Consider the following 24,710-nt stretch of genomic DNA (forward strand, 5'->3'; position numbering starts at 1 on the left):
GTGATGGTTTGAGGCGCTGCAATGACCGCTCACCGCCACAGGGGGCACTGCTCAGACACGGTGATCTCCACAGAACCGAGGAGCGCAGAAGAAGAAGAGCAGCAGCGGCTGAGACGATGGCCGGACGCAATCAATGGATCCGAGCTGGACTTAAAACATAATTTCACGCGCACTGAGCCATCACCAGGTAAAAATGGCTTACTTGGGAACACCTGGACATGTTAGCACACCGGCTGGGCTCACCTGTCCCCGCACCGCTGCTAATGTTAGTTTAGCACCAAGCTTTAAAAGGGACTGCGCGCAGGCAGCAACAGTTGGCCTGCTAATGCTAAGCTAAGCTAGGCTAACAGGCTGCAGCTAGCAGAGCCGCCGCTCGGTCAGCTGACTAACGGCCCGGTGACGGTCAGCTGACTGAGAGTCAGGACCAAAGCAAATATGGGGGACAGCGACGTCAGAGCTGGAATAGGGTCACTGGGACAGCTGACGGTCAGCCGTCAAACGGCCTGTTAGTTTAATGCCAGGCTAACAGCTGATTTCTGGTCCCGATGACCTCTGACCCCTGGGAGGTAACGCCTGTACAGCTGAAGTGGTCTGAGGTGGAGCTACAAAGATCAACGTGTGGGTGTTTTGAAGGTGTCTCACCTGACTTGAAACCAGTTCAGCTCACTCAGGTTGCCCCTATCAGGCCCCTGACGTCATCAGTCACAGGGGCGTGGTTATGAAACTGACCAGGCAGGGGTTGTCAACCTTACACACACACACACACACACACACACACACACACACACACCTGTCCAGGGCCCTGTTTCAGAAAGCCGGTTTAGTGCAAACTCTGAGTAAGTATACCCTGAGTTAATGAAAACTCTGGGTTTTCGGTTTCACAAAGCAAGTTTAGATTAATTCTGAGTGCGTTACTATGACGACACACTCCGTGAAGCTAACCTGCCCCCTAGCAGGTTTACTTCAACTAACCCTGACTTTCTCCGCCTCTTTGTCGGAAACCTGACTGTAGGAAGTGTCAGACATGGCGTGCCCCTTCCTTGAAGAGCCAGTAGATGTTGAAGCCCAAATTCTCCGCAGAGCTCTCTGCCGGGAGAGAGTGATTAGAGCGCGTTTGGACATTTTATCATTTCCTGATGATTTTCTGTGTGAACGTTACCGTTTTTCAGCACAATCTATAATTTATTTGAATAACATCCTCAGGCCTTATATTGCTCATGTGACACATCGCGGACATTCTCTCAGTTCTGTGCATATTATTTGTATTGCACTTCGGTTTTTTGCAAACGGGAGCTTTCTGTATAATATTGGTGACGCTGAGCACGTTTCCAAGGCTACCGTCTGTCGGGCAGTCAGGAATGTTACAGTTGCACTGAAACGTCTCCTGTACTCATTTGTGGTGTTCCCCGGTCATAGACCCACACGATTTATCAAAGAGGGATTCCACAAAATTGCAGGTATCAGGATGAACAAAACTTAATTCATGATGTGGTGATACTTGAACTACTACTTAAATTTTACATTTATTTTCAGGGTTCCCAGGCGTGATTGGCTGTATAGATGGCACTCACATTCCAATATTGCTCCTTCAGTAAATGAAGGAGACTATGTGAACAGGAAGCACACAGCATTAATGTACAGGTACATAGTTCCCTGTAGCATTTCAAACTAACACATTATTTCATTATGGTAAAGAGTTTATCAAATGAATGAGTAGCACTGCAAAGGTGACTGTGAAGAAAGGATGTATGCACATCATGTATTATTTTGAATTTACCTCTTATGTAGGCACTTGTGTCTTGTGGGGTTATTGACTCAGAGGATGTCCCCGCAGAGATGCCTTCAGCCACAGGGCGCCCACTGTTTTGGCTGAGGGCCAACTGCTCAGCCTCTGTGAGTGGTGGTGGTGGAGGACCCCCACCTGTTTTTCTGTTGGCTATAACGGGTCACATTTGAGCATACAGAGTAAGCAAATATGTACTTGTAATGTGCTCAGATAATTTCAAGTGCTTACAGAAAGAAAATTAATGTAGCCTCTAACTGCAATTGATTTACATAGGACAAACAGACCAAGCACTATGGCTCATAATACAATTACACCTTACCTGTTTGGACTATATTTTTATATTTCATTTTTACTTGCTGCCAGGAACGTTTGGGGCCTGTTGGGTTGCACCTGCGCTCACATCACATCACAAAATAAAATGTATAAAATAAAAAATAAAAAGAAATATAATAAAATAACGTGTTAAATGGGTGGAAATCCCTAGATCAATGTTTAAATTAACACTCACGCATTGACTCTGTCGGCTATGTTTTGCCATGCATGCTCCCTTTCTTTTGCAGCTGAGGCTGTGTTACTTTTTTCCGCAAAATTTGCATGTTATCGGCATATGCTGCCATCAGAATTTCGGCCTCAAGCGCTGTAAAATACATTGACCGCGCCTTCTTTCCCTCCGTCTCCATGGTGACTCGCTTAATCTGTGCTCCACTAATCAGGGCTTTATGTATCCTCGTGCGTGCGCTTAACTTGGGGTTAAAGCAACTCCGCGTTGATTGAACTAATTGTTATCAGCCTTTCTGAAACCGAATATTCCGAGTTGGACAGTTCGGGGTTACTCAACCCTGAGTATCATTTTTAACTCTGAGTTTTCTAAACCGGCTTTCTGAAACAGGGCCCCGGTGACTCACTCTGCTCTTGTATATTTCTTCTCTGTAAAATCACCTGTTCACCTGTTAATGATTGGTCACATGCAGACTCCGCCCCTCATATGAATGCCTGGCCTTATTTATTGATGATGTGAGGAGTGCACCTCCCAGGAATCAGGAACACGAACCACACCCACCCCAGATTTAATCCAGATTGAAGCATCACACCTGCTGTGTGACGGAGCTTGTTTTATAGAGGGCAGTCTCTCTGATCAATAACTGATTATTTGATATGGCTGAAGCTCAGAGACCTGCTCAGGTGCGCTCTCACCTGTAACGGTTTCCGACAGTCTCTCTCCTCAGCTGTGACGTGAGCGAGCTGCACGCTTCCTGTGGTCGGAGAGTGTAGACATAGACATAAAATAGTTCCTCCTGTTCAGAGAAAGGTTTGTTATGTCTTTGCTGATCAGCAGAGCGGTGATTGATTGATCACAATCCTGATTGGGATTTCTCTGATCGATACAAGAAATCAATAATATCTGTTTTACTCTGACCCTGAAAAACAAAGATCTGCACATTAGCACCCGCTACTTCCTGTTTCGTAATGCATGATTGATCAGCAGATTGATCAGTTGTTTGTTAGCTGCTTGTCTGATGGTTGTGAACATGCCGTCATTTCCGTGACCCGGTGCCTAGCTCGCCACACAACGCCCCCTCGCCGCTGACTCATTGACCAGTCAGCTGATCTGACAACACACAGTCTGACCTTTGACCTCTCTCTCTTTCAGTGCCAGAGGGTGGAGCTAACTGGCAGCCATGATGGAGGACGCTGAGCTGGATCTTTCCCCCGCCCACTCGGATCAGAACAGTCCCTCCCCCTCCATCTCCATCTCCTCCTCGCCTTCGCTGTCTCTTCCCTCCACGCCGTCCTCGTCATGCGGCCCCCCACAGGCCACTACCCCTCCCCTGGGCGTTATCAGCGAGGGAGTGGCTGAGCTCAGCCTGGTGATTGATGCCGAGGTAGCCCAGCGGGCGTGTCAGGAAGTGCTGCAGAAGGTGAAGCTGCGACAGGTGGATTCTGACAGCGCCTTAACGCAGAGCGAGGCGGGACCAGATGCGCCGCCGTCTGACCCTGAGGGCCCGGCGCCGGGCACGGTGAAGAGCGCGCGTCGGCGGCAGAGACACAACCCCTCCAAACAGTCGTGGCTGCTGCGCCTGTTCGAGTCCAAGCTGTTCGACGTCTCCATGGCGATCTCCTACCTGCACAACTCGAAGGAGCCTGGCGTGCAGGCCTACATCGGTAACCGCCTGTTCAGCTTCCCGCACGAGGAGGTCGACTTCTACCTGCCGCAGCTGCTCAACATGTACATCCACATGGACGAGGACGTCGGCGATGCCATCAAACCCTATGTGGTGGGTGTGGCCAGGCATTATGGGGCCATTTGTTGGTGGATGGTAACGGTGTCGTTTGGTTTCTAAGGTTCTCTGAACGTCTCCTACTAAGTCAGGTGACCATCAGGTGGGGTGTGGCGTTGACCAAATCTTCTCCTAAACTCAGAGCTGCCAGTTTTCCAAGTGCAGTGAGCACTGCTGGACAGACCGAGTGCTGTACTTTAGATTACCTGTACTTTAGATTACCTGTGCCTTAGATTACATGTGCCTTAGATTACCTGTGCCTTAGATTACCTGTGCCTTAGATCAGCGGTCCCCAACCTTTTTTGCCTCACAGACCGGTTTATGCCCGACAATATTTTCACGGACCGGCCTTTAAGGTGTCGCGGATAAATACAACAAAATAAAACTAGTACCAGTACTGAAAAAAAGAAGATTTATTCATAACACACGTGAAAAGACCCAGGAAAACAGAGTTAACGATAAAAACCATAACAAAATAACGCTGAAAACTGATAAAAACCCTGAAAACCACACATTTCACACCTGAGCCTCAACTCTCGCGGGCCGTTACCAAACGACTCACGGACCGTTACTGGTCCGAGGCCCAAGGGTTGGGGACCGCTGCCTTAGATTACGTGATTACTTGTACCTTAGGTTACTGTAGGGCTGCTCGATTATGGCAAAAATGATAATCACGATTATTTTCACTGAAATTGAGATCTCGATTATTTGACGATATTTATTTAACAATAACAATGTATTGAATAATGGCTTTAAAGATTGTCAAAAAATAATATAAAATAGTGTGCAAATACTGATAACAGTGCAAATGTTTGCAATATAAAAAATAAATGAAAAATGTAAACATCTATGTTTAGTGAACTTCAAAATCCTGCATAATACTGGTTGTTCACTGTGTTAAGTGAGCAGTGGTCTTTGGCGAGGGAAACGTTACCGCGTTTGTTATCTCCTTGTGTCTCTGGGAGCTGGTGGGATATTTAGTCGCGTTGTACAGGGTAGCGTGAATGGAGGTCTGTGAGGATGAAGCAGGTGTTGTCAAGAGTTTTTCTCTATGTTCCTGTTTGATCGTCACTTTGTGAGCGGTCTTCAAATGATTGAATAAATCTGTAGTGTTGCTCTGCGGTGCAGCTACGACACCGTGGCAAAGTTTCCACACTATGTCTACTTGATCCACGTCTGACTCCGCGAACCCATAATGTTCCCACACCACTGAAGTCGGTTTACCTCTCTTTTCGACCAACGGCATTCTTTCTTCAGCAGCCATTATCCTCTCCTCTCCAAATAACTTCTGCTTAGCTTTCCGAGCTTCCCTCGGGTCCTCTTAATTGTTGTGACGCGTGTTTGAAATGCAGAGAGGTGCGCTCGATTTGCCACACGGAGCAGCGCGAGAGTAAAGCACGAGGGAGGTGCTAATAATCGGCTCAGTCATTTTTAATGATCGTTGAAAGCCCAGATCGTAATCTAGATCAAAATTCGATTAATTGAGCAGCCCTAGGTTACTGTACCTTAAATTACCTGTACCTTAGATTACTTGTACCTTAGATTAAGTGAGGTTACCTGTACCTGAGGTTGCCTGTACTTTAGATTACGTGAGATGACTTGTTTTCGTGTCAGTTTTGGTAGACCTGAGGTGCCCCACAGCGTGGAGGCGTTCAGGCTGTGCGCCGATGGCCAGGTGATGCTCTGACTGTGGATCAGAACCTGAACTGTAACTCACATTAGTGATCACTCGCGTTATCAATGCTGTCAATAGATTCTATATTCCTGCGTGGAGGAAACCATGCAACGTGTTCAGACCAAACATGGCATTTCACCTATGGACAGAGGCAGGTCCACGTCCATGAAGGGAGGAAATAGTCGTTACAGCTGATCACCTGCAGTCAAAAATGGAGGTGGCGCAGAGTTCTGCCATGTGATTCGCTCTAGGCAGACAGACCAGAAAAGTAAATCTTTAAATCTGAACTCCGAGGTGAAACTTGCCGTTTTGTCTGAACACGTAGTCTGAGCAGGGGTCAAAGGTTGATCAGCTGACTGCTTCCTGTGTCCTGCAGGTGCATCGCTGCAGGCAGAGCATCTCCTTCAGCCTGCGGTGCGCCTGGTTGCTTGGTGCCTACTCGTCCGACATGCACATTTCCACGCAGCGCCACTCCCGGGGAACCAAACTGAGGAAGCTTATCCTGTCCGACGAACTGAAGCCCGCTGGGCCGCGGGTCCGCAGGGACCCCCTCGCCCTGACGCCGTTCTGTCCCGCAGCGCCCCCCACCGTGGGTCCCGGGCCCCTGGGAGGAGATCACAGCCTGTCGCCCACAAAGAGGACGCATCAGCGCTCCAAGTCGGACGCCACGGTCAGCATCAGTCTGAGCAGCAACCTGAAGAGGACGGCGAGCAATCCGAAGGTGGAAACCAGCCAGGACGAGGTAACAGCCCGCCCTTGGAGGGTGCAGTTTACCCACCAAGGGGGTTTTCCCAGAACACCGCTGGCTGCCAATCACTCGCTGCAGCTGGTGGTTCTTTATCCATCGATCCGCTTTTACCATGTTTTTGATCAGGTATTGAAGTGAAACGAGTCAGGTGATCATGCCCTGTGGGAGGTGTCTGCAGGTCAGAGTTCATTCGTTCAAACAAATTTCAGCTTTTAACCTCCTAAGAGCCAAACTCTTTCATGGCGTGCATGTTTAATCTGTCTTTGCTATTTGGGCTGATTGGGACCCAACGAATGTAGAAACAAAGAAGGTTCTTTTTACCTGATGAAGAGGATATCAGACCCTCTGAGAGCAAAATGTAGTTTTGTGGTCTAGACAACCCAAAATGTCCACAGATGTGGACCCAGGTCCTAGGAGGTTAAAGGGACAGTTTCAACAAACAGGAAGCACTCCATCATCGGCCAATCAATGAGCAGATTAGAGACCAGGGCTCCATGTGGCCGAGGACCTGGAGCCAATCAATGTGAAACATCTGGAATCATCCAAACAAACAAACATCCGATCAATTCAATTCAGCTTCATTTATATAAGAACAGATCACAACCAAAACCGCCTCGCAGTGATGAGCACTGAACAGACCCGTGGAAACGTGGCAGCTTGTGAGATCAATGCAGCCTGCAGTGTGTCCTCACAGCATGAGCTCAGGAAACCTGCAGACAGAAATAAATCAGCTGATGAAAGGAGAGAGCACGCTCGTTAACACCTGAAAATCAAACGACGGCCTCAAATGTTTGGGTGGTAAGTCTGCACATGTTAGACACCAGCGGCGGCACTGATGCTGTCTCCGCCCACTTTTACTGTAACGGTGAGGCAGCCACAGGCGTTTAACACCAGCTGAGCTCAGGTTGTAGTTTGCACGTGTGAAGTGATAAAGGCTCGTCACGGGCCCAGGCAGCGCTGATTTCTGAAGGCGGGACTATAACGCATCAGGCCGCTGAAGGTTAAACCTGCAGGACAGGTGAGCTTAGAGCGAGCACACCTGTACATGCCTCTCAGCCTGTCTGACTCTGACCTCCCGTCCTCTGACCCTCAGGACTGCAGCTCCAGCTCCGACAGTCTGGAGTTCGATTCACGTCCCGTAAGTTCAGCTGCTTCCTGTTCTGAGCTACAGGTGCATTGTGGGAAATGAAGTGTGTGGGCTCCTACTCTGGTTCTGGTTCAGTCCACAGACGTGTGCTCAAGCAATGAAACACGTGAGCGTCACGTCTGCGGACTCGGGCTGTACTCCAATCAGGATCTGATCGTCCTCGTGATTCCTCTGTTTGTGTGTCAGGTTTGTCTCCACTCACCGCCAGTACTCGGATACACTGATACTCGGATACAGAAAAGGTTTGCTCACAGATGTGAACAGTCTGAGATTTTTATGGAACTTTGATGTTAACGGAGAGTAGGGCTGCCACAAACGATTATTTTGATAGTCGACTAGTCACCGATTATTTCTGCGATTAGTCGACTAATCAGATCAGGCATCCATTGAACGTAAAACGTACAGTTTATTGCACCAGCATGCATCTGCTCTTATATAACTATCATTAGCTTACAGCTTTAAGTGTTTAAGGTATGTGCTAACTAAAAATAAAGACAAGATGATAGTTTATTAAATTTTAATGACATTTGCAGATTGTTTCGGTGGAGTTTAATAAACTCAGCCGTCTGCTCCTTGCTATCTAAAATATAACAGGACACCAGAGTATATTCTCGAGCATCTCACACTTCTGATAATCAGTTGTCTGCTTGACGTTTATTCAGCTGTGTAAAACCTATAACTTTTCTCAGCCAAACCAATTTACTCAGGAACAAATAAAATACTAAAAAAAGCCAAACAATAACATTTTTAAGTTATCTAAGTGACTTATATTACATGTTTAACCTGAGTAGAGAAAGACAGCGGTGGGTTTGAAAACGATTTGCCGGGAGTCCGTTGTTCTCACAGGCTCTAGTGAGCCTTGAACCCTGGCTAACTATCGAGCTGGTGGGTAACAGACGTCTCTGAAAACGTCGGAGTGCTTTTGAAAATACGTGGTGTCTTGATAAACTGAGCAGATATTTGAGGTTAAACAGCTACATTCTCGCCTGAAAATATGTTAAACTTTATTTTGTGACCCCCCCAAAATAATAAGAGTAATATTAAAACTAACTAGCTGCCGCCATTGTTGACAACTGCGCTGGGCCGCGCTATGAATTCTGGGACACCGCTTCTTCTTCTTCGGGGTTTAACGGCAGCTGGCATCCTTACACATGCAGTGCTGCCATCTTCTGTTTCAGTCCGTTATTACACTCTTAAATACTACTACTTATTCCTGCGTCTTTTGGGATCTTACAAAGCTTCAAACGACGCGTCGACTATTAAATCGTGACTAGTCGACTAATCGTGGCAGCCCTAACGGAGAGACAGAACGTAAACACACGCATCCGTCCTCGGTGGAGAACGCCTCGCTTCAGCTGTGAGGTGTTTCTTCTAGTTGGTCAGCTGGCTCATATCTCCGGAGGATTCTGGGCTCCTCTCTGCAGAAACTCTGTAGATCCTTCAGGTTTGTTGGAGTTTCAGCTCCCTCTACAGAGTTCCTGCAGGGCGGAGGTCGGCAGCTCGAACACCGCGTGACCCTGATGTGTTTCTTTCTTAGCCACTGCTTTGTTTTGGGACCTTTCTACAGCCGCGCTCTGGTCTGAAGTTTTCCCGTGTGTGGTCCCATCCATCGGCTCACAGTGTTTCCCCCTCCGTGCCTGACTGTGGGGACGGTCTTTACTGGGTCATGCTCTTTGGGTTGAGTTGGTGCCAAAGAGCTTTGGCTCCAAAGAACGTTCTCCCAGGCCTTACCCAAATATTCAGACTACAAACTTCAGGCAGCCTTTAAAAGACTTCAGTCCCAGCTGCCTTCAGATCATTAACAGGCTCCTCCCAGCGATGGTCTCGTGTCCCCTTCAGCCTGCGATCATGTGACCGACTGTCACCTGTGGGAGGCGGGCTGGTTGTAAGGATCAGTTTGTAACTTTTGTGTGTTTTTCTGGATTTTGTTGGTAAATTTTGTGTCTCCGTTAAAATAAAAGTGCCCTAAAAATCCGAGACTGTTCACTTCAGCGAGCAGACTGAACACTTGAGGCGGGGTCAGGTGATTGTGACCTCTGCCCTCATGTTTGAGCTCGCTCGCTTTATCTGAACCTGACACACAAACATCAAACCTTCACCTCTCTCTCTCGCTTTCTCGCTCTGAGTTGGTCTGCTGTGACAGGCAGAGCCGTAAGCCCCTCCCCCTCGCCCTCTGACTGTGTGTGTCTCGCCTGCAGCCGGTGCGCCTGGCCCCTCAGAGGGAGTTCATCAAGTCTCTGATGGGCATTGGGAAGCGTCTCGCCACGCTGCCCACCAAAGAGCAGAAGACGCAGCGCCTGATCTCCGAGTTGTCGCTGCTCAACCACAAGCTGCCGGCCCGCGTGTGGCTGCCGACCTCCGCCTTCGACCACCATGTGGTGCGAGTGCCGCACACTCAGGCCGTGGTGCTCAACTCTAAAGACAAGGTGAGAGTTCACGGCGCTGCCCGCAGGAGGATGACCGCCGTCAGCAGCCCGAGTGAAACGCCTGTCAGATAACGTCCTGTTACCCGTGACCTCATCAGTCATGTGACCTATATCCTCCCCTCAGGCGCCGTACCTGATCTATGTGGAGGTTCTGGAGTGTGAGAACTTTGAGACGTCCAGCGTTCCCATCCGGATCCCAGAGAACCGGATCAGGAGCACACGCTCCGTGGAGAACCTGCCGGACTGTGGCATGACGCCGGAACAGCGAGCCGGCAGCTTCTCGGTCGTCCCGAACTACGACAACGACGACGAGGCGTGGTCCGTGGACGACATTGGAGAGCTGCAGGTGGAGGTGAGCATGTGATGTCATAGCCCGGTAGTCAGATGGTTCCAGAACACGCTGTGACGCAGATGGAGGTGAGATCTGTGCAATGGCACCGTTACCTGTTATTTAACCTTTGACCTCAGACGCCATCATGCTACAGCTTCATTAATGATCAGTGAAAAACACAAATGCCGCTCACACGTTAGCAAACATGTCTGACGTCTGTTTAGTAAACGAAAAGGCAGCCCGAGTCAGAGCACGCCGCTGCACGCCACACACAACGGTAATAAAGATGGCCGTCACCTTTCTAGGACGGCGTGCGGAGGTTCTCGCCCTCGTCTTCTTCAGCCGCAGTATTGATCCCAATACTCAGAAATCAATCAGCTGATCAGCCAAAGGTTCCTTCCTCATTGAGACACTGACCACTCCTACTTCCTCCCCCCGCTCCTCCCCCTGCAGCTCCCGGAGACTCACACCAACAGCTGTGATAACATCAGCCAGTTCTCGGTGGACAGCATCACCAGCCTGGAGAGCAAAGAGCCCGTGTTCATCGCCGCCGGAGACATCAGGTCAGAGTACACGCAGTACTCACACTTACAGTATACAGAGTACACTGAGAGTGCAGTATTAGTACTGATGAACGTATGAAGCAAGTCTCACTTCCTGTGTGAGAAGAGAAATATTTGTTTCCCTCAGTTTACCTGCAACAGGTGAGACGCAGCGCACTGAGTTAGTACAGCTGCAGGAATGATGGTGTGTGTATCTGTGTGTGTGTGTGTGTGTTTCAGGCGGCGTCTCTCAGAGCAGCTCGCTCAGGCCCCAACCACCTTCAAACGGGACCCCGAGGACCCGTCGGCGGTGGCGTTGAAGGAGCCGTGGGAGGAGAAAGTCAGGTGGGTGTGTCCTAAGGTTTACTGAGCGCATGCGGTGTGCTCTGATGATGGCGTTGGTGACGATGACTCCCCCGTGCATCTCCTACAGGAGGATCAGGGAGGGCTCTCCGTACGGACACCTGCCCACCTGGAGGCTCCTGTCTGTCATCGTAAAATGTGGAGACGACCTGCGGCAGGAGCTGCTCGCCTTCCAGGTGCTGCGGCAGCTGCAGGTAACACCACAACATCACACGTCACATGACCTCACACCTGTCCCTCCGCCCTTTGTTTTCTCATCATCTCCTCTCTGTGTCATGTGACGGCGCTGTGGACGGCACGTGCAGTCGATCTGGGAGCAGGAGCGCGTGCCGCTGTGGATCAAGCCATATAAGATCCTGGTGCTGTCGGCGGACAGCGGCATGATCGAGCCCGTGGTGAACGCCGTGTCACTGCACCAGGTGAAGAAGCAGAGTCAGCTGTCGCTGCTCGACTACTTCCTGCAGGAGCACGGCGCACCCACCACCGAGGCCTTCCTCACGGCGCAGAGGAACTTCGTGCAGAGCTGCGCCGGCTACAGCCTCATCTGCTACCTGCTGCAGGTCAAAGACAGGTGAGTCCGTGACATCTTCGCGCCTGTGCACGCTGCCCGAGCGCCGTGCTAAATTTGCTCCTCCTTCCTCGCAGGCACAACGGGAACATCCTGCTGGACGCCGAAGGCCACATCATCCACATTGACTTCGGCTTCATCCTGTCCAGCTCGCCCAGAAACCTCGGCTTCGAGACGTCCGCCTTCAAGCTAACCGCAGAGTTTGTGGACGTGAGTACAGCGAGTGGGCGGGGCTTCCTATTAGAGGAGGAGGGCTGAGGGAGGCTTTAGTAGGAGGTTTGAACCCTGGGTGTAATATGTCAGGTTGTTTTTAACCCAGAGTCTCGTCTGTCAGGTGATGGGCGGGCCCGACGGCGACATGTTTAACTACTACAAGATGCTGATGCTCCAGGGCCTGATCGCAGCCAGGAAGCACATGGAGCGCGTGCTGCAGATCGTGGAGATCATGCAGCAAGGTGAGTCGCCACAGCTCCTCCTGGTGGCGGTTCCCTGCCCCGCAGCACTAACTCCCCCCCCTCTGTGCCCCCAGGCTCCCAGCTGCCCTGCTTCCACGGCTCAAGCACCATGCGGGGCCTGAAGGAGCGCTTCCACATGAGCCTGACGGAGGAGCAGCTGCAGCTGCTCATCGATCAGCTGGTGGACGGCTCCATGAGGTCGCTCACCACCAAACTTTACGATGGCTTCCAGTACCTCACCAACGGCATCATGTGACCGCTGCACAGACTGAGGAGCTCTTATGACTCCGCCCCCCTCCTTTATTTTATTCCAGTTTCTTTTTGTTGTCTTGTCTTCTCCAGGAGTTCATCTTCCTCTTTGTCTCGTTATGTTTCTCCTCTTCTTCCTCTTTGGTTTTCCTTTTTTTTTTTTCCCCATATGTGGACTTATTGGTTGCTCCCCGGACTCTGAGCCAATGAGAGAGCAGCCCACTTTTAGTTGTGACCTGTGAACTGTGAGCAGAATGGCGCCGTTTCCTGTTTTACCTGTGAAGGAGTTTCTTTGAGCCAATTAAAACCAGTCGCTGTTCACCTGTAGCTCTGCCTCCTCTGATCTGATCAGATGGCTTCCTTTAGTTTGTTTCTGCACACAGCGAGCTGACATCATCCTGTCACATTTCCTCCTACATCAGCTGCTACAGAGAGAGATTTTCAGATCAAAGCAGGAAGTTGTCTGGATTTTAGGAATAAAAGTTTCAGATTTTCTTTGAAGGTGTTTTATTTTATTTCAGGTCTGTGAAAACTGCGCACACACACACTCAGTGTTAAACTCAGGCTTTTTTGATCCACTTCAACTCTGAGTCCGAGTTGCTGCGGTAACAGATTCTGAACTTCTGCTGGCTACCAGGTGTTCTCTGACTCCTCCTCTCCTGCTGCACCTAAACCAGCTGACTGACTCAGTGATTGATTATCAGCTCAGATCGGTAGTCTGCATCTGTAATCTGATTACATTTACGCCATCACCACTGTTGCAGTACACTGATCAATCACTGATCACGCTGGAGGAACCACAGGCTGCAGTCGGATCAGCGATCGTTGCTGCTGCCCGATCGCAGCTTTATGAGGCAGGAACCTTCATCTGTTCCAACACAGCAGACCTGATCAATCTATCACAGATTCGCTCCGTCCTGTCAGCTCGATTTAAAATCAAATCAGCTTCATGGGATCGACGTTTATCCTTCAGCGTTAACAAAGCTCATTCAGGACGCTCCGATTGTGGTTCCATCAGACAGTATAAAAATAACCATACAGGGCGAGGGGCGGGGCTAACACCTGGACAGGTCACCAGTTTGTACCTCTTCCTTCACCGCGATGACGTTTTGATTGAAGGAAGAAGGAGACCCCTGCACTGAGACGTGAACGACCTGAGGCTCTTCTCTAGTGTAACCATGTGACGTCATGTTGAAACTACAATGTGCAGAAAATGAACTACAAAACAGACGTCTTACATGACCGCCGCGTGCGCTAACCCCACTGTTTGATCGAGGTCGTGACGACAGTTTTAAAGGAGGAGCAGCATTTGGGGTCTGCAGAGCTGCAGGTTCACTGAAGAGGCTCAGAGTGTTTTCAGCTGTGAACAGGAGAGTGTTCGGCTTTGTGCCTTATGCTTTTATAAGAGATTCACTTTCAATGACAAAAGTCTGTGACACACAAACACAGGATGAGGTGTTATCAGGATGAGCGCGTCATCGGCTGTTAAACTGTGGCTCTGACCTGAAACGCTGAGTGTCAGAGTCACTGTTGGACCGAAGCTGCTCTCTGTCAGCAGTGCGCACAGTGAGCCACTGCTCTAACCTCTGAGTGCTGCGGTGATGTGCACAGAGATGCACGTGTCACAGTAACCATAGTAACTGGGACAGCTGCTTTCAGAGAGAACACCTGAACCTGAGCTCACACTCTCGCGCTCCATCCTCGGGACTGCTGGTTTTCATTGAAGTGACGTGGCTGCGTGTCTCTTATAAACCACAGCACGTGGTTAGATCAACACACACATCACAATAATTCGCCCTGTTTAGTAAACAAACAAGGCGAGTCATGCCTATAAAGTGAATCCATCTTCTTCCCTTCTGTTTTCCTGCAGGCATCCAGAGGAGGATTTCTGTGAGTGCAGTAAAATTCCTCCGTCCTCACTGATCCCAGCTGACCTGGAGTAAGCATGAATCCTACAGCCTGTGATACAACAAACACTGGCTCTATCCCAATTCAGGGTCTGCAGCCTTAAAGGCTGCATTTTAAGGCCGATTACGTCAACGCGGCGCGACGAAGGCTGTCCCAATTCTAAAGCTGCTCGAAATGCGGCCCTGAAATGCGTCCTTCATTTCCCTGAATTTTTTTTGTTTTTTGGGGGGTTTTTTGTTGTTGTTTTTTGTTTTTTATTTGCACAAAATATAATGTACAACAATTATGGCAATCTCTACAAAGATTCAATTTTTCCAACATGAAATAGTATCAGAACAGGCTGAATTCCAACATATAGAAGAAGGATAATGAACAGGAAGTACAAACAACAACAAATAAATAAATAAATAAAATAAAAACAAACCCCAAACAGAATCAAAGCAAACAATTAAGCAAACAAATAAACAAAAAAAGAGAGATAATTAAAAGACATAAAATAAGTTATACCTTAGGGGTTTTCTAACAGATCTAGTTCAACAATCATATGATTCAAATCCAGAGCTTGTTTTTTGTCCATAAATTTTACAGATGAGAGAAAGAGGCAGAGTTCTTTGTGAAAAGTAAAAAAGGACGGCTTTGTTTTCAGAAAACGACATTTGTGAATGAAGAATTTGCCCATAATAATTATTACATTTAAAACATTTTCAAACTTCTTTTCTTAGAGAACCAAACATAATATCATTTTTAGAAAATTCAAGTAAGTTTGGGATCTTAGGGAGGAGCCAGTAGTGCACAACGATCCACAGGGCTTTACAGAATATACAATCATAAAATAAATGTTCTGTTGATTCAATAACCCCATTACAAAAAGAGCAACAATTATCATCAATAGCGAAGCGACGTCTGAGAAATTCTTTGGAAGGGTAAACACCAGAGAGGATTTTGTAGTGGACCTCCTTAGCTTTGGGAGGAACGGGAAGTTTTAGGTAATTTTTTTCTGATCTCTTTTTTTTGATCACCGGAGAACAGATGTGAGATGGAATTTGGATTGGATCTATAAGGGAAAAAAACATTAGTAAATAATTCCCTAATTTGGGAGTTTTTTAGACTGTTAGCTGTAATGTGCCCATTTACCAACAGTTCAGGGAGATCAGGGGATCTATAGTCAGGGTTTTGAAAAAGATTATATGCTGTACATAGAATGTTTTGAGGGATAGCCTTAGTAATTTTTTGAAATTCTTTGTTATTTATTTGCAGATTATAATTGGCGGTAAAATCTTCTAATAAAATTTTACCTCTATCATTTAACAAGTGCATCACTGACCAGATGCCCTTATCGTACCATTTTTCCATAAAGATTGATTTGTTACCAACTTTTATGTAACGACAGTTCCATAGGGGAGTGTTGCTATAGTTATGTTTGTATATTAATTTCCAGTATAATAAAACTTGCTGGTGAAAGGAAGAGAGCTTTATGGGGAGTTTTTTTTAATGTCAAAGTCACATCTAAGTAAAAGATTAATTCTGCCTAGATCTGAAAATATTTTGCTTGGAATGTGAAACCAAAGGTTATTTTGACTTCTTAAAAATGACCTAAGCCAATTTATTTTAGGGTGCCATTTAAGCTGTCAAATTCAATAGCTTGCAAACCTCCATCTTCAAAACGTTTGACTAAATTACCTTGCCTAATATAGTGGGTTTTACGTTTCCATATAAAATCAAAGTTTAGCTGGTTAATAGCTTTGATTGCTGATTTAGGCACTCCTATCGCATATGCAGGGTATACTAGCCTGGAGATGCTTTCCATTTTGGTAAGAAAAATTCTACCTAGAATCGATAAGTCTCTCTGAGCCCAGTTATTTAAATGAGTTCTACAGATTTGAATTTTCTCCCAAATATTAAGGTTATCTAAATCAGTCTTATTCTTGGTTATATACATACCCAAATATTTGACAGTGGATTTAACAGGAATATTAAAAGTGTTAGAAATAGTACAATCATTTAAGGGTAAGATCTCACATTTGTTTAAATTCAGCTTTAACCCTGGAGCTTTCGAGAAAGTTTCAATAATCTGCAGGATTTTGGGGATTTCATTCAGGTCATTTAGGAAAATAGTTGTATCATCGGCTAACTGGCTGATAGAGAGCTCTTTACCCAGGATAGATATCTTACCAAACTCAGCATTTTTAATCAGTATGGAAAGCATTTCTGTTGCTGCGATAAACAACAATGGCGAGATTGGACATCCTTGTTTTATTCCTCTGCAAATCCTAAATCTTTGTGAGGTGCCACGTGGAAGACACACTGAACTGTTAGTATCTCTATACAGTAATTTGATTACATTAATGAAGTTACCCCCAAAGCCAAACAAATCTAGGGCTTGAAACATAAATTCATGCTCTATCATGTCGAAGGCTTTGTAAAAATCTAAAAATAGGACAAAACCTTGGTTTTCAATTAGGTAGTTGTAGTCAATCAAGTCCAAAATAAGGCGGATATTATTATGGATTGAGCGGCCTTTTATAAATCCAGACTGAGAGTCAGAAATAATTTGAGTTATGCCTGATTTTAACCTGTTTGCAAAAATATGTGTTAGAAGTTTATAATCATTATTTAATAGAGTAATTGGTCTTAAATTATCAAGAAGAGTCGGATCTTTCCCAGGTTTTGGTGTGAGTGTTATTACCCCTTGTTTCATAGTGTGTGAGAGACCCATTTTCTAATGTTTCTGTAAGCATTCCAAACACAAGGGTTCTAATATGAACCCAAAAATGTTTGTAAAAGTTGCTGGTCAAACCATCACAACCTGGTGCTTTATCTTTGGGTAAAGCACTTAATGCTCTAACTCTTCAATGGTAATTTTGCCCTCACAGGTCTTTTTAAAATTTTCATCAATTTTAGGAATCAGGTGTTTGATAGATTGAAAAAATGTCTCAGCCAATGGTCTAGAGTATGAAGAGGAGTACAAATTACTGTAAAAGGTAAAGATTTCTTTAGATATTAATTGAGGGTCAGTGCATAGCCACATTTCTCTCGTCTTGTCTTTTCTAATCTACAGAAATATGCTGTACTTTTTTCGCCATCCTCGATCCACTTGGCTCGGGATCTCAGATATGCTCCTTTGGCCTTTTTAGTATAAATATCGTCTAAAGAAGACTGTAGAATACTTCTATGTTGTTTGTCATTATCATTAAAAAAGGGTTTCGAGCAGATGTGATTAAGTTCTCTGATAATTTCAGCTTCTTTTTGCTTGTTCTGATGAGCTATTATTTTACTGTGTTTAATTGAGATTTGACGTACTTTAAACTTAAAGAATTCCCACTTTTCTGTGTAAGAACTTATGTTTTCATTAGTTGAAATAAGTTCTAGTTGTTGAAGTATTTCGTTACTAAAATTTTCATTGGTAAGCAGGGATGAGTTAAACTTCCAGTAACCTTTATTATAAGAGTTTTTAAGTTGAGGAGTGACACTGAAATGTATCACACAGTGGTCGGTTAAAGGCGCAGCTGAGACACCCACATTTACATTATTCTGCATTAAGCTGTCTGAGATTAGCCAGAAGTCGATACGAGATTTAGCCGAACCATCAGGCTTGAACCATGAAAAGGACTGAACAAGTGGGTTAGCTAATCTCCAAGGATCTATTAGGTTGAGATTTAGACAGAAGTTGTGTAAAAATGAATTTATATGATGGGATTGGAATTTAGAGGGTGATCTATCAAGCCATTCGTCATAAACCATATTGAAATCTCCTCCTAATATAAGATTGTTTGTGGAGTATTTGTGAGATAGTTCTTTTAGGTGATTGGTAATCTCAGTAAATAAGAGTTTGTTCTGAGCTACATTGTTGTAACCATAAACATTACATAGGATCAAAAAGCTATTATCCACTTTGAGCACCCAAATTAGCCAATGGCCCAGACTGTCTTTCCTATGAGTTTCAATTTTATTATGAAAGTTTTTAAATAGTAAGGCTACCCCAGCTGATTTGTTAGTACCATGACAAAGAATTATTCTTTCCCCCCACTGACTACACCCAAAATTTTCATCTGCCTCCACAGAGTGTGTTTCTTGTAGCAGTATACAGCTCGCATTTACATTTTTACAGAACAAAAATATTGATTTTCTTTTAACACTGTCTCTTAAGCCCCTAGTATTTAAAGACACACAGTTAACATTGGAACTAAGGAATGACATAAAAGGGAAGTGAGAAAGCAAAATAGAAAGGTTGACTGTACTTCAAGTATCCAGATAAAAGTAGAACTCCATAAAATTGGGTGTACTTAATCCCTTAAAACTGAATTCACAAAGTGCAAACGACCTCTATGAAAAATCAATATAGTAACGTACCAAATAGGTAATATAAACAGTAAGTAATGAACCTGCCTATTTAAAACCTTTGGCATTCTTATACAGGGAGTGCAGAATTATTAGGCAACTTCCTTTCCTTTGGCAAAATGGGTCAAAAGAAGGACTTGACAGGCTCAGAAAAGTCAAAAATAGTGAGATATCTTGCAGAGGGATGCAGCAGTCTTAAAATTGCAAAGCTTCTGAAGCGTGATCATCGAACAATCAAGCGTTTCATTCAAAATAGTCAACAGGGTCGCAAGAAGCGTGTGGAAAAACCAAGGCGCAAAATAACTGCCCATGAACTGAGAAAAGTCAAGCGTGCAGCTGCCAAGATGCCACTTGCCACCAGTTTGGCCATATTTCAGAGCTGCAACATCACTGGAGTGCCCAAAAGCACAAGGTGTGCAATACTCAGAGACATGGCCAAGGTAAGAAAGGCTGAAAGACGACCACCACTGAACAAGACACACAAGCTGAAACGTCAAGACTGGGCCAAGAAATATCTCAAGACTGATTTTTCTAAGGTTTTATGGACTGATGAAATGAGAGTGAGTCTTGATGGGCCAGATGGATGGGCCCGTGGCTGGATTGGTAAAGGGCAGAGAGCTCCAGTCCGACTCAGACGCCAGCAAGGTGGAGGTGGAGTACTGGTTTGGGCTGGTATCATCAAAGATGAGCTTGTGGGGCCTTTTCGGGTTGAGGATGGAGTCAAGCTCAACTCCCAGTCCTACTGCCAGTTTCTGGAAGACACCTTCTTCAAGCAGTGGTACAGGAAGAAGTCTGCATCCTTCAAGAAAAACATGATTTTCATGCAGGACAATGCTCCATCACACGCGTCCAAGTACTCCACAGCGTGGCTGGCAAGAAAGGGTATAAAAGAAGAAAAACTAATGACATGGCCTCCTTGTTCACCTGATCTGAACCCCATTGAGAACCTGTGGTCCATCATCAAATGTGAGATTTACAAGGAGGGAAAACAGTACACCTCTCTGAACAGTGTCTGGGAGGCTGTGGTTGCTGCTGCACGCAATGTTGATGGTGAACAGATCAAAACACTGACAGGATCCATGGATGGCAGGCTTTTGAGTGTCCTTGCAAAGAAAGGTGGCTATATTGGTCGCTGATTTGTTTTTGTTTTGTTTTTGAATGTCAGAAATGTATATTTGTCAATGTGGAGATGTTATATTGGTTTCACTGGTAAAAATAAATAATTGAAATGGGTATATATTTGTTTTTTGTTAAGTTGCCTAATAATTATGCACAGTAATAGTCACCTGCACACACAGATATCCCCCTAAAATAGCTAAAACTAAAAACAAACTAAAAACTACTTCCAAAAACATTCAGCTTTGATATTGATGAGTTTTTTGGGTTCATTGAGAACATGGTTGTTGTTCAATAATAACATTATTCCTCAAAAATACAACTTGCCTAATAATTCTGCACTCCCTGTAATTTGGTTAAAGAACATGACCTAAATAGAATTGTTAGCAAAACACATTGTACTCATAGAGTAATATGCTGACTGGTTATTTTGAATAGTTCGACAGTCACCCAGGGAATACCCGAACTCCGTTGATGTAACCGGCGTGCCCTCGGTAGTAGACGTTCTTCCCTTCAGCTCTGGCTCGCTCAATTTTGGGCCAAACTGCAGTTCTTGCCTCCCGGTCTAGTTTGCAGAAATCTTGCTTGAAGTAGACGCCTAGCTCCTTGCACACCTGGGAATCCTTGGTCAGTTTCCAGAAAGCGTCTCGGTAGTGCCTCATGGTGAACTGAACTATTATTTGTCGATGTCTACCCGCTTCTTTTTTCCCTAGACGATGGACGGTATCCACAGCGTTGCCCAGTGAGGAGGCCCAATGTGGCGCGATCTTATCCAAGATGTCAATAACTTCTTTGCGGGTATCTTCGTCATTTTTTTCTTTCCAGCCCTGGATTTTCAAGTTCCAGCGACGCATGTATCGTTCTAGCTCCAACATTCTCTCCTTCAGCTCTGCGTTTTCTTTGTTTAGAGCAGGGATGTCTTTTTCCAAACCAGACAGTTTAGGCTTACAGTCTTTTATATCGGCTGCTTTATTTCAGCTAGCTTGGTAATCTTAGCCACCATTATCATGTTGTTACTTAGTTGTACACCGAAGTCATCGATCTTGTTTGTTAGCTTGTTAATGGCTTCTATTATGGAGTTGCTGGTTTCCACGCTTTGGGATACAGTACCTTTGCTAGGTGGTGGAGGTGCTTTGGTGGGCATAGGTGGAGTTTTTCTCTTGACTGACGGTGTTGAAATCTCCATTGCATATTCGTGGTCAGTGGGTGCGGAGCTCTTGGAGGCTACCGCTGGCTTAGCTGAAGTTTCTGCTTTTTCCCACGTCATCTTCTTCTCCTTTAAATGGCAGATTGGGTCCGTTCAAAAGGTTTTAACAGGTGAATCTAGTCCTTAAAAATTATAGGCAAAAACAGCAACCTATTTGGTATTCAAAAGTAGAGGTCCAAACAAGTCCGCCGGGATTAGTGCACCACGGCTTAAAAGAGGTTGCCTGCCCTGACAGCCATCTTGCCGGCCCCCCCATTTCCCTGAATTTTAAGGATGTGGCGGTGTAGACTTCGTGGCCCAACATATCCCAGAATCCATAGCGCGGCGTTGGGTGTGGATAATTTTGCCGACAAAAAAAAACGGTGGAAGCGGAGCGGCCGAAGAGTAAACTTTTTTTTTTTTTTTTTTTTTAACCTGTCCCGTTTGGTTCTTTTGCCATCAGAATTATTGTCTAAAGGCGAAGAAAGATGCCCAACGGATTTACTTTACCAAATGGACCATCCCAGCCTTGCCGTAATGGTCCATTTGATTCACCTTTTATTGTTTATTTTCACTTGCTGAATACGGGACAGACTTGACTGGTGGAAAGAAAGGGGAGAAAGAAAGAGGGAAAGAAAAAAAAAAACCTGAGAAGAGGGACGGGGGAAAAGGGCAAAAAACAAAAACCAACAGAATAAGCAAACAAAAAAAAAAATACATATATCGATCACCTGGATCACCTGTTGAGAAAGAAAAAAGAAAGCAAGCAGAAGAAGACAAGAGTAATAAACAAGATCACAATGATCTATGGGAATATGACAGTAAATACTAAATATTAAACATTATGGTGCAGCACGTGAGATCGACAGTGCACAGTGTGCTTTGAGGTAGGAGCCAAGAAGGGTGTAGTTTGTGTGTGTGATCACCCGTGTGTACACCTGTGAGCATGGACGCGCTTGTTTTTAAAAGGTTCCTTCATGTAATGATCTGCTAGAGGGTGTGGGGGGCCACTGCCCCGACCTCCAGGGCATGACGCAGGTATGGAGGAGATCCAGGCTCCAGACATCCAGAGGCCCCCAGAACACAAGAGACCAAGGAAGACCAACAGAGGGGCAGCCGCGCCACTATCCCAGAAAGAGCTGAGGAGAGTCCCAGATGAGGGGTCACTCAGCAGCCGCGGAGCAGAAGCCAGGGGGGTTGCAGTGACGTGCCCGTGAGCTCCGCCGGCAGCCAGCTGTGCCTGAGTGACCGAGCCCCGGGCCGAGAGGCCGAGGGCACCCCATCCCCGAAGTGGCCCGAGCGAGCCCCAGGCTCCATGCCCCGATAAGCAGCCGCCAAGGAGTGAGCCGGTGGGTACCTGGGCGCCCACCCCGGACACAAAGAACCACCAATGCACCGATGTCTGAGGGCGTCTGCCACCGGCAGGGGAAGTGGTGGGGGGAGATGGGCCTCCAAACCTTGGAGGGCCTGAGATGTCCCCAGAGAGGTGGCGTCTGATACCCAACCTGACATATAGACACAGACAAACAGGCACACACAGATACAAACATCTATTCCCACCCTCATGCTCTCAACACTCACCCAACGTGGAGACAGACATAGAGAGACACTGTACACACAATCACACTCCCCAAGCGTACTCTAAGCCCCAGGTCTAGGTACCCTTGCCCCTGGAGGGGGAAACTGCGCCCAGACCCAGGTGGTGTTACCCTTTTCCCTGCGGTGGGGAGAAGCAGACCGCCCGACTCCGCAGCAGCAGGGAGGCCCCACATTCCAGACCCCAGTCGGACAGCCAACTCCTCCTCCTAGTCCCCCCGCTCCAGCAGGCCGCAGAGAACGGGGGAGGCGCCGAAGAGTAAACTTGGAAAAGTAAGTACTGAATATGATGTCACTTATTTATGTGCAAATGTTTAAGAACATTAAAACATGACTGTTGGCCACATGTCGGCAAAGTTATGTGACATTAGTGATGTTTGTACTAACTTGGTTTTAAAGCCTTTACTTTCAAATATACGCCGTTCAATAGTCGACCTTAATCTTACAGAGAATGTGATGATTTTATGGATAATTAAAGTCAGTCATATATCCACAAACACAACAAGCTGAAAGTCAGTGATGCTGCTCGGTTTGCAGTCCTGAATATGACGGCACAAGCAGGATTCACTGCACTGTTAATGTTAGCTATGTTATATTGCTGCCTCTGTTCGGTGGTGTCGAGCCAAACGGACTTTAACGTGTGTTTGAACGAGCTGACGGTTCACTCGTTAAGCTGAAAGAAAGATGCTTTAATCACAGGAGTCACACATGTGTCCACTGGACCATCTGGAACTCTTCTTGTTTAGCACTCGTAATAACACAAACACTAAATCCTCCTTCTCTTGTGCTGTTTTGTAGCAGTGTATACACCTGAGACTGTCACCTGTCTGTCTGTCCTGCACTCTCTCTCTGTTTCTTTCTCTCTGATTGTGGAATAAAAGTATGAACATGTATTTATAAGTTACACTTGTGTTTGAATCCTGCAGCTTATCACACATTTGATTTCCATGTGTGACAACTGCAAGTGTCCAGAGTGAGGACAGACTGAGGGAGCCACTGCTGCACATCATCTGTGAGGCTTTGCACCCCTGATGATCCACCAGGACAAACTCAGCAGTGTGTGAGGAAGAGGAGGAGGAAGAGCCAGCAGCAGCTGACAGATGGAGAGAAGGACTGCTTGTGAAGGACTGCTAGGAAAGTTTAACATCACTAATTGTCTGTCCTGAATCAGTCTTATTAGGTAATGTTCAAATAATGTTATCATTCCAGTGTTTTCAGTGTGGGAGAAAGTACTCAGGGCCTTCAAGTTACACACTATGAAAGGCAGCAACAAGTTTAATATTCAGAAACCTAAAGTATGTATCAGCAGCAGAATGGAGCTAAAAATAAATGTTTGTTTCAGTTCTATGAAGCTTTGAGTATTTTGGATTAGTAGCACTGCTGTGTTTGTTGCATCATATTGCTGTAATTGTTTATATGCTTTATATATTCTGAGCTAAGTTGATCTATAGTGTTACATCATATTCTATAAGGATGTTATGTGTTTGTAGACTTTCTGCCCAGTTTGACCCATTTAGCAGAAGTCAGCCTGTTTAAGGCTCTGATATCTATTCTGTATGACTTAAAGCAGTTATGACATGCTCTGATTTTCTCACCCAATAAAGGAATATTTCATATATCAGTCTGATCTTCATTCTATCAGAAACAGTTATCACAGCTCGTACATTTTCCTTTTTACACATATATGTAAGCATTAGGGATGGGTATTGATAAGATTTTAACGATTCCGATTCCATTTTTGATTCTGTTTAACGATTCGATTCTTTATCGATTCTCTTATCGATTCTTATTTTTAAAAAGGAGAACACTAAGGTCGATTAGCTTAGAATTTTGTTTTATATCTTCTCTTTGAACAAGATAGAAATTTAGGAGTAACATGGCCTTATAAACCCAACAGTGAGATCTTAAGAGATCCAGCCTACGGCTCTTCAATGGGGTGTCACAGGGTCCCCAGGAAAAAAAAAATGTAAATGTAAAATAATAAAATAAATATTCTT

General features: G+C 45.8%; 1 protein-coding gene across 4 annotated transcripts; it reads left to right on the forward strand.

The window, feature by feature from the left end:
• The first annotated feature begins 31 nt into the window (after nucleotides 1-31).
• On the forward strand, nucleotides 32-13,064 carry pi4kb (phosphatidylinositol 4-kinase, catalytic, beta). 4 transcript variants are annotated; one of them, XM_003457583.5, is made up of 13 exons: nucleotides 32-187; nucleotides 3,438-4,062; nucleotides 6,117-6,482; nucleotides 7,582-7,626; nucleotides 9,834-10,061; nucleotides 10,186-10,413; nucleotides 10,846-10,955; nucleotides 11,175-11,279; nucleotides 11,368-11,491; nucleotides 11,603-11,868; nucleotides 11,943-12,075; nucleotides 12,200-12,320; nucleotides 12,395-13,064. In XM_003457583.5, exons 2-13 carry the CDS (start codon nucleotides 3,466-3,468, stop codon nucleotides 12,574-12,576), a joined length of 2,505 nt encoding a protein of 834 aa, XP_003457631.2. In that variant the 5' UTR covers nucleotides 32-187; nucleotides 3,438-3,465; the 3' UTR covers nucleotides 12,577-13,064. The 4 variants fall into 4 exon arrangements, with proteins under 4 accessions (XP_003457631.2, XP_005462439.1, XP_019220296.1 ...); XM_005462381.4 differs by lacking the exon at nucleotides 32-187 and adding an exon at nucleotides 480-618; XM_005462382.4 differs by lacking the exon at nucleotides 7,582-7,626.
• The last annotated feature ends 11,646 nt before the right edge of the window (nucleotides 13,065-24,710 follow it).

The sequence above is a fragment of the Oreochromis niloticus genome, linkage group LG11, assembly GCF_001858045.2.
Source record: "Oreochromis niloticus isolate F11D_XX linkage group LG11, O_niloticus_UMD_NMBU, whole genome shotgun sequence".
Classification (NCBI taxonomy): domain Eukaryota; kingdom Metazoa; phylum Chordata; class Actinopteri; order Cichliformes; family Cichlidae; genus Oreochromis; species Oreochromis niloticus.

What these genes read in the sequence shown, in the direction of transcription:
- pi4kb (XM_003457583.5), top strand. Translation starts at nt 3,466, where the DNA reads ATGATGGAGGACGCTGAGCTGGATCTTTCCCCCGCCCACTCGGATCAG. An exon ending in TTGGAGAGCTGCAGGTGGAG is followed by an intron (nt 10,414 to 10,845) that starts GTGAGCATGTGA and finishes CTCCCCCTGCAG; the next exon opens with CTCCCGGAGACTCACACCAA. An exon ending in CGTGGAGATCATGCAGCAAG is followed by an intron (nt 12,321 to 12,394) that starts GTGAGTCGCCAC and finishes CTGTGCCCCCAG; the next exon opens with GCTCCCAGCTGCCCTGCTTC.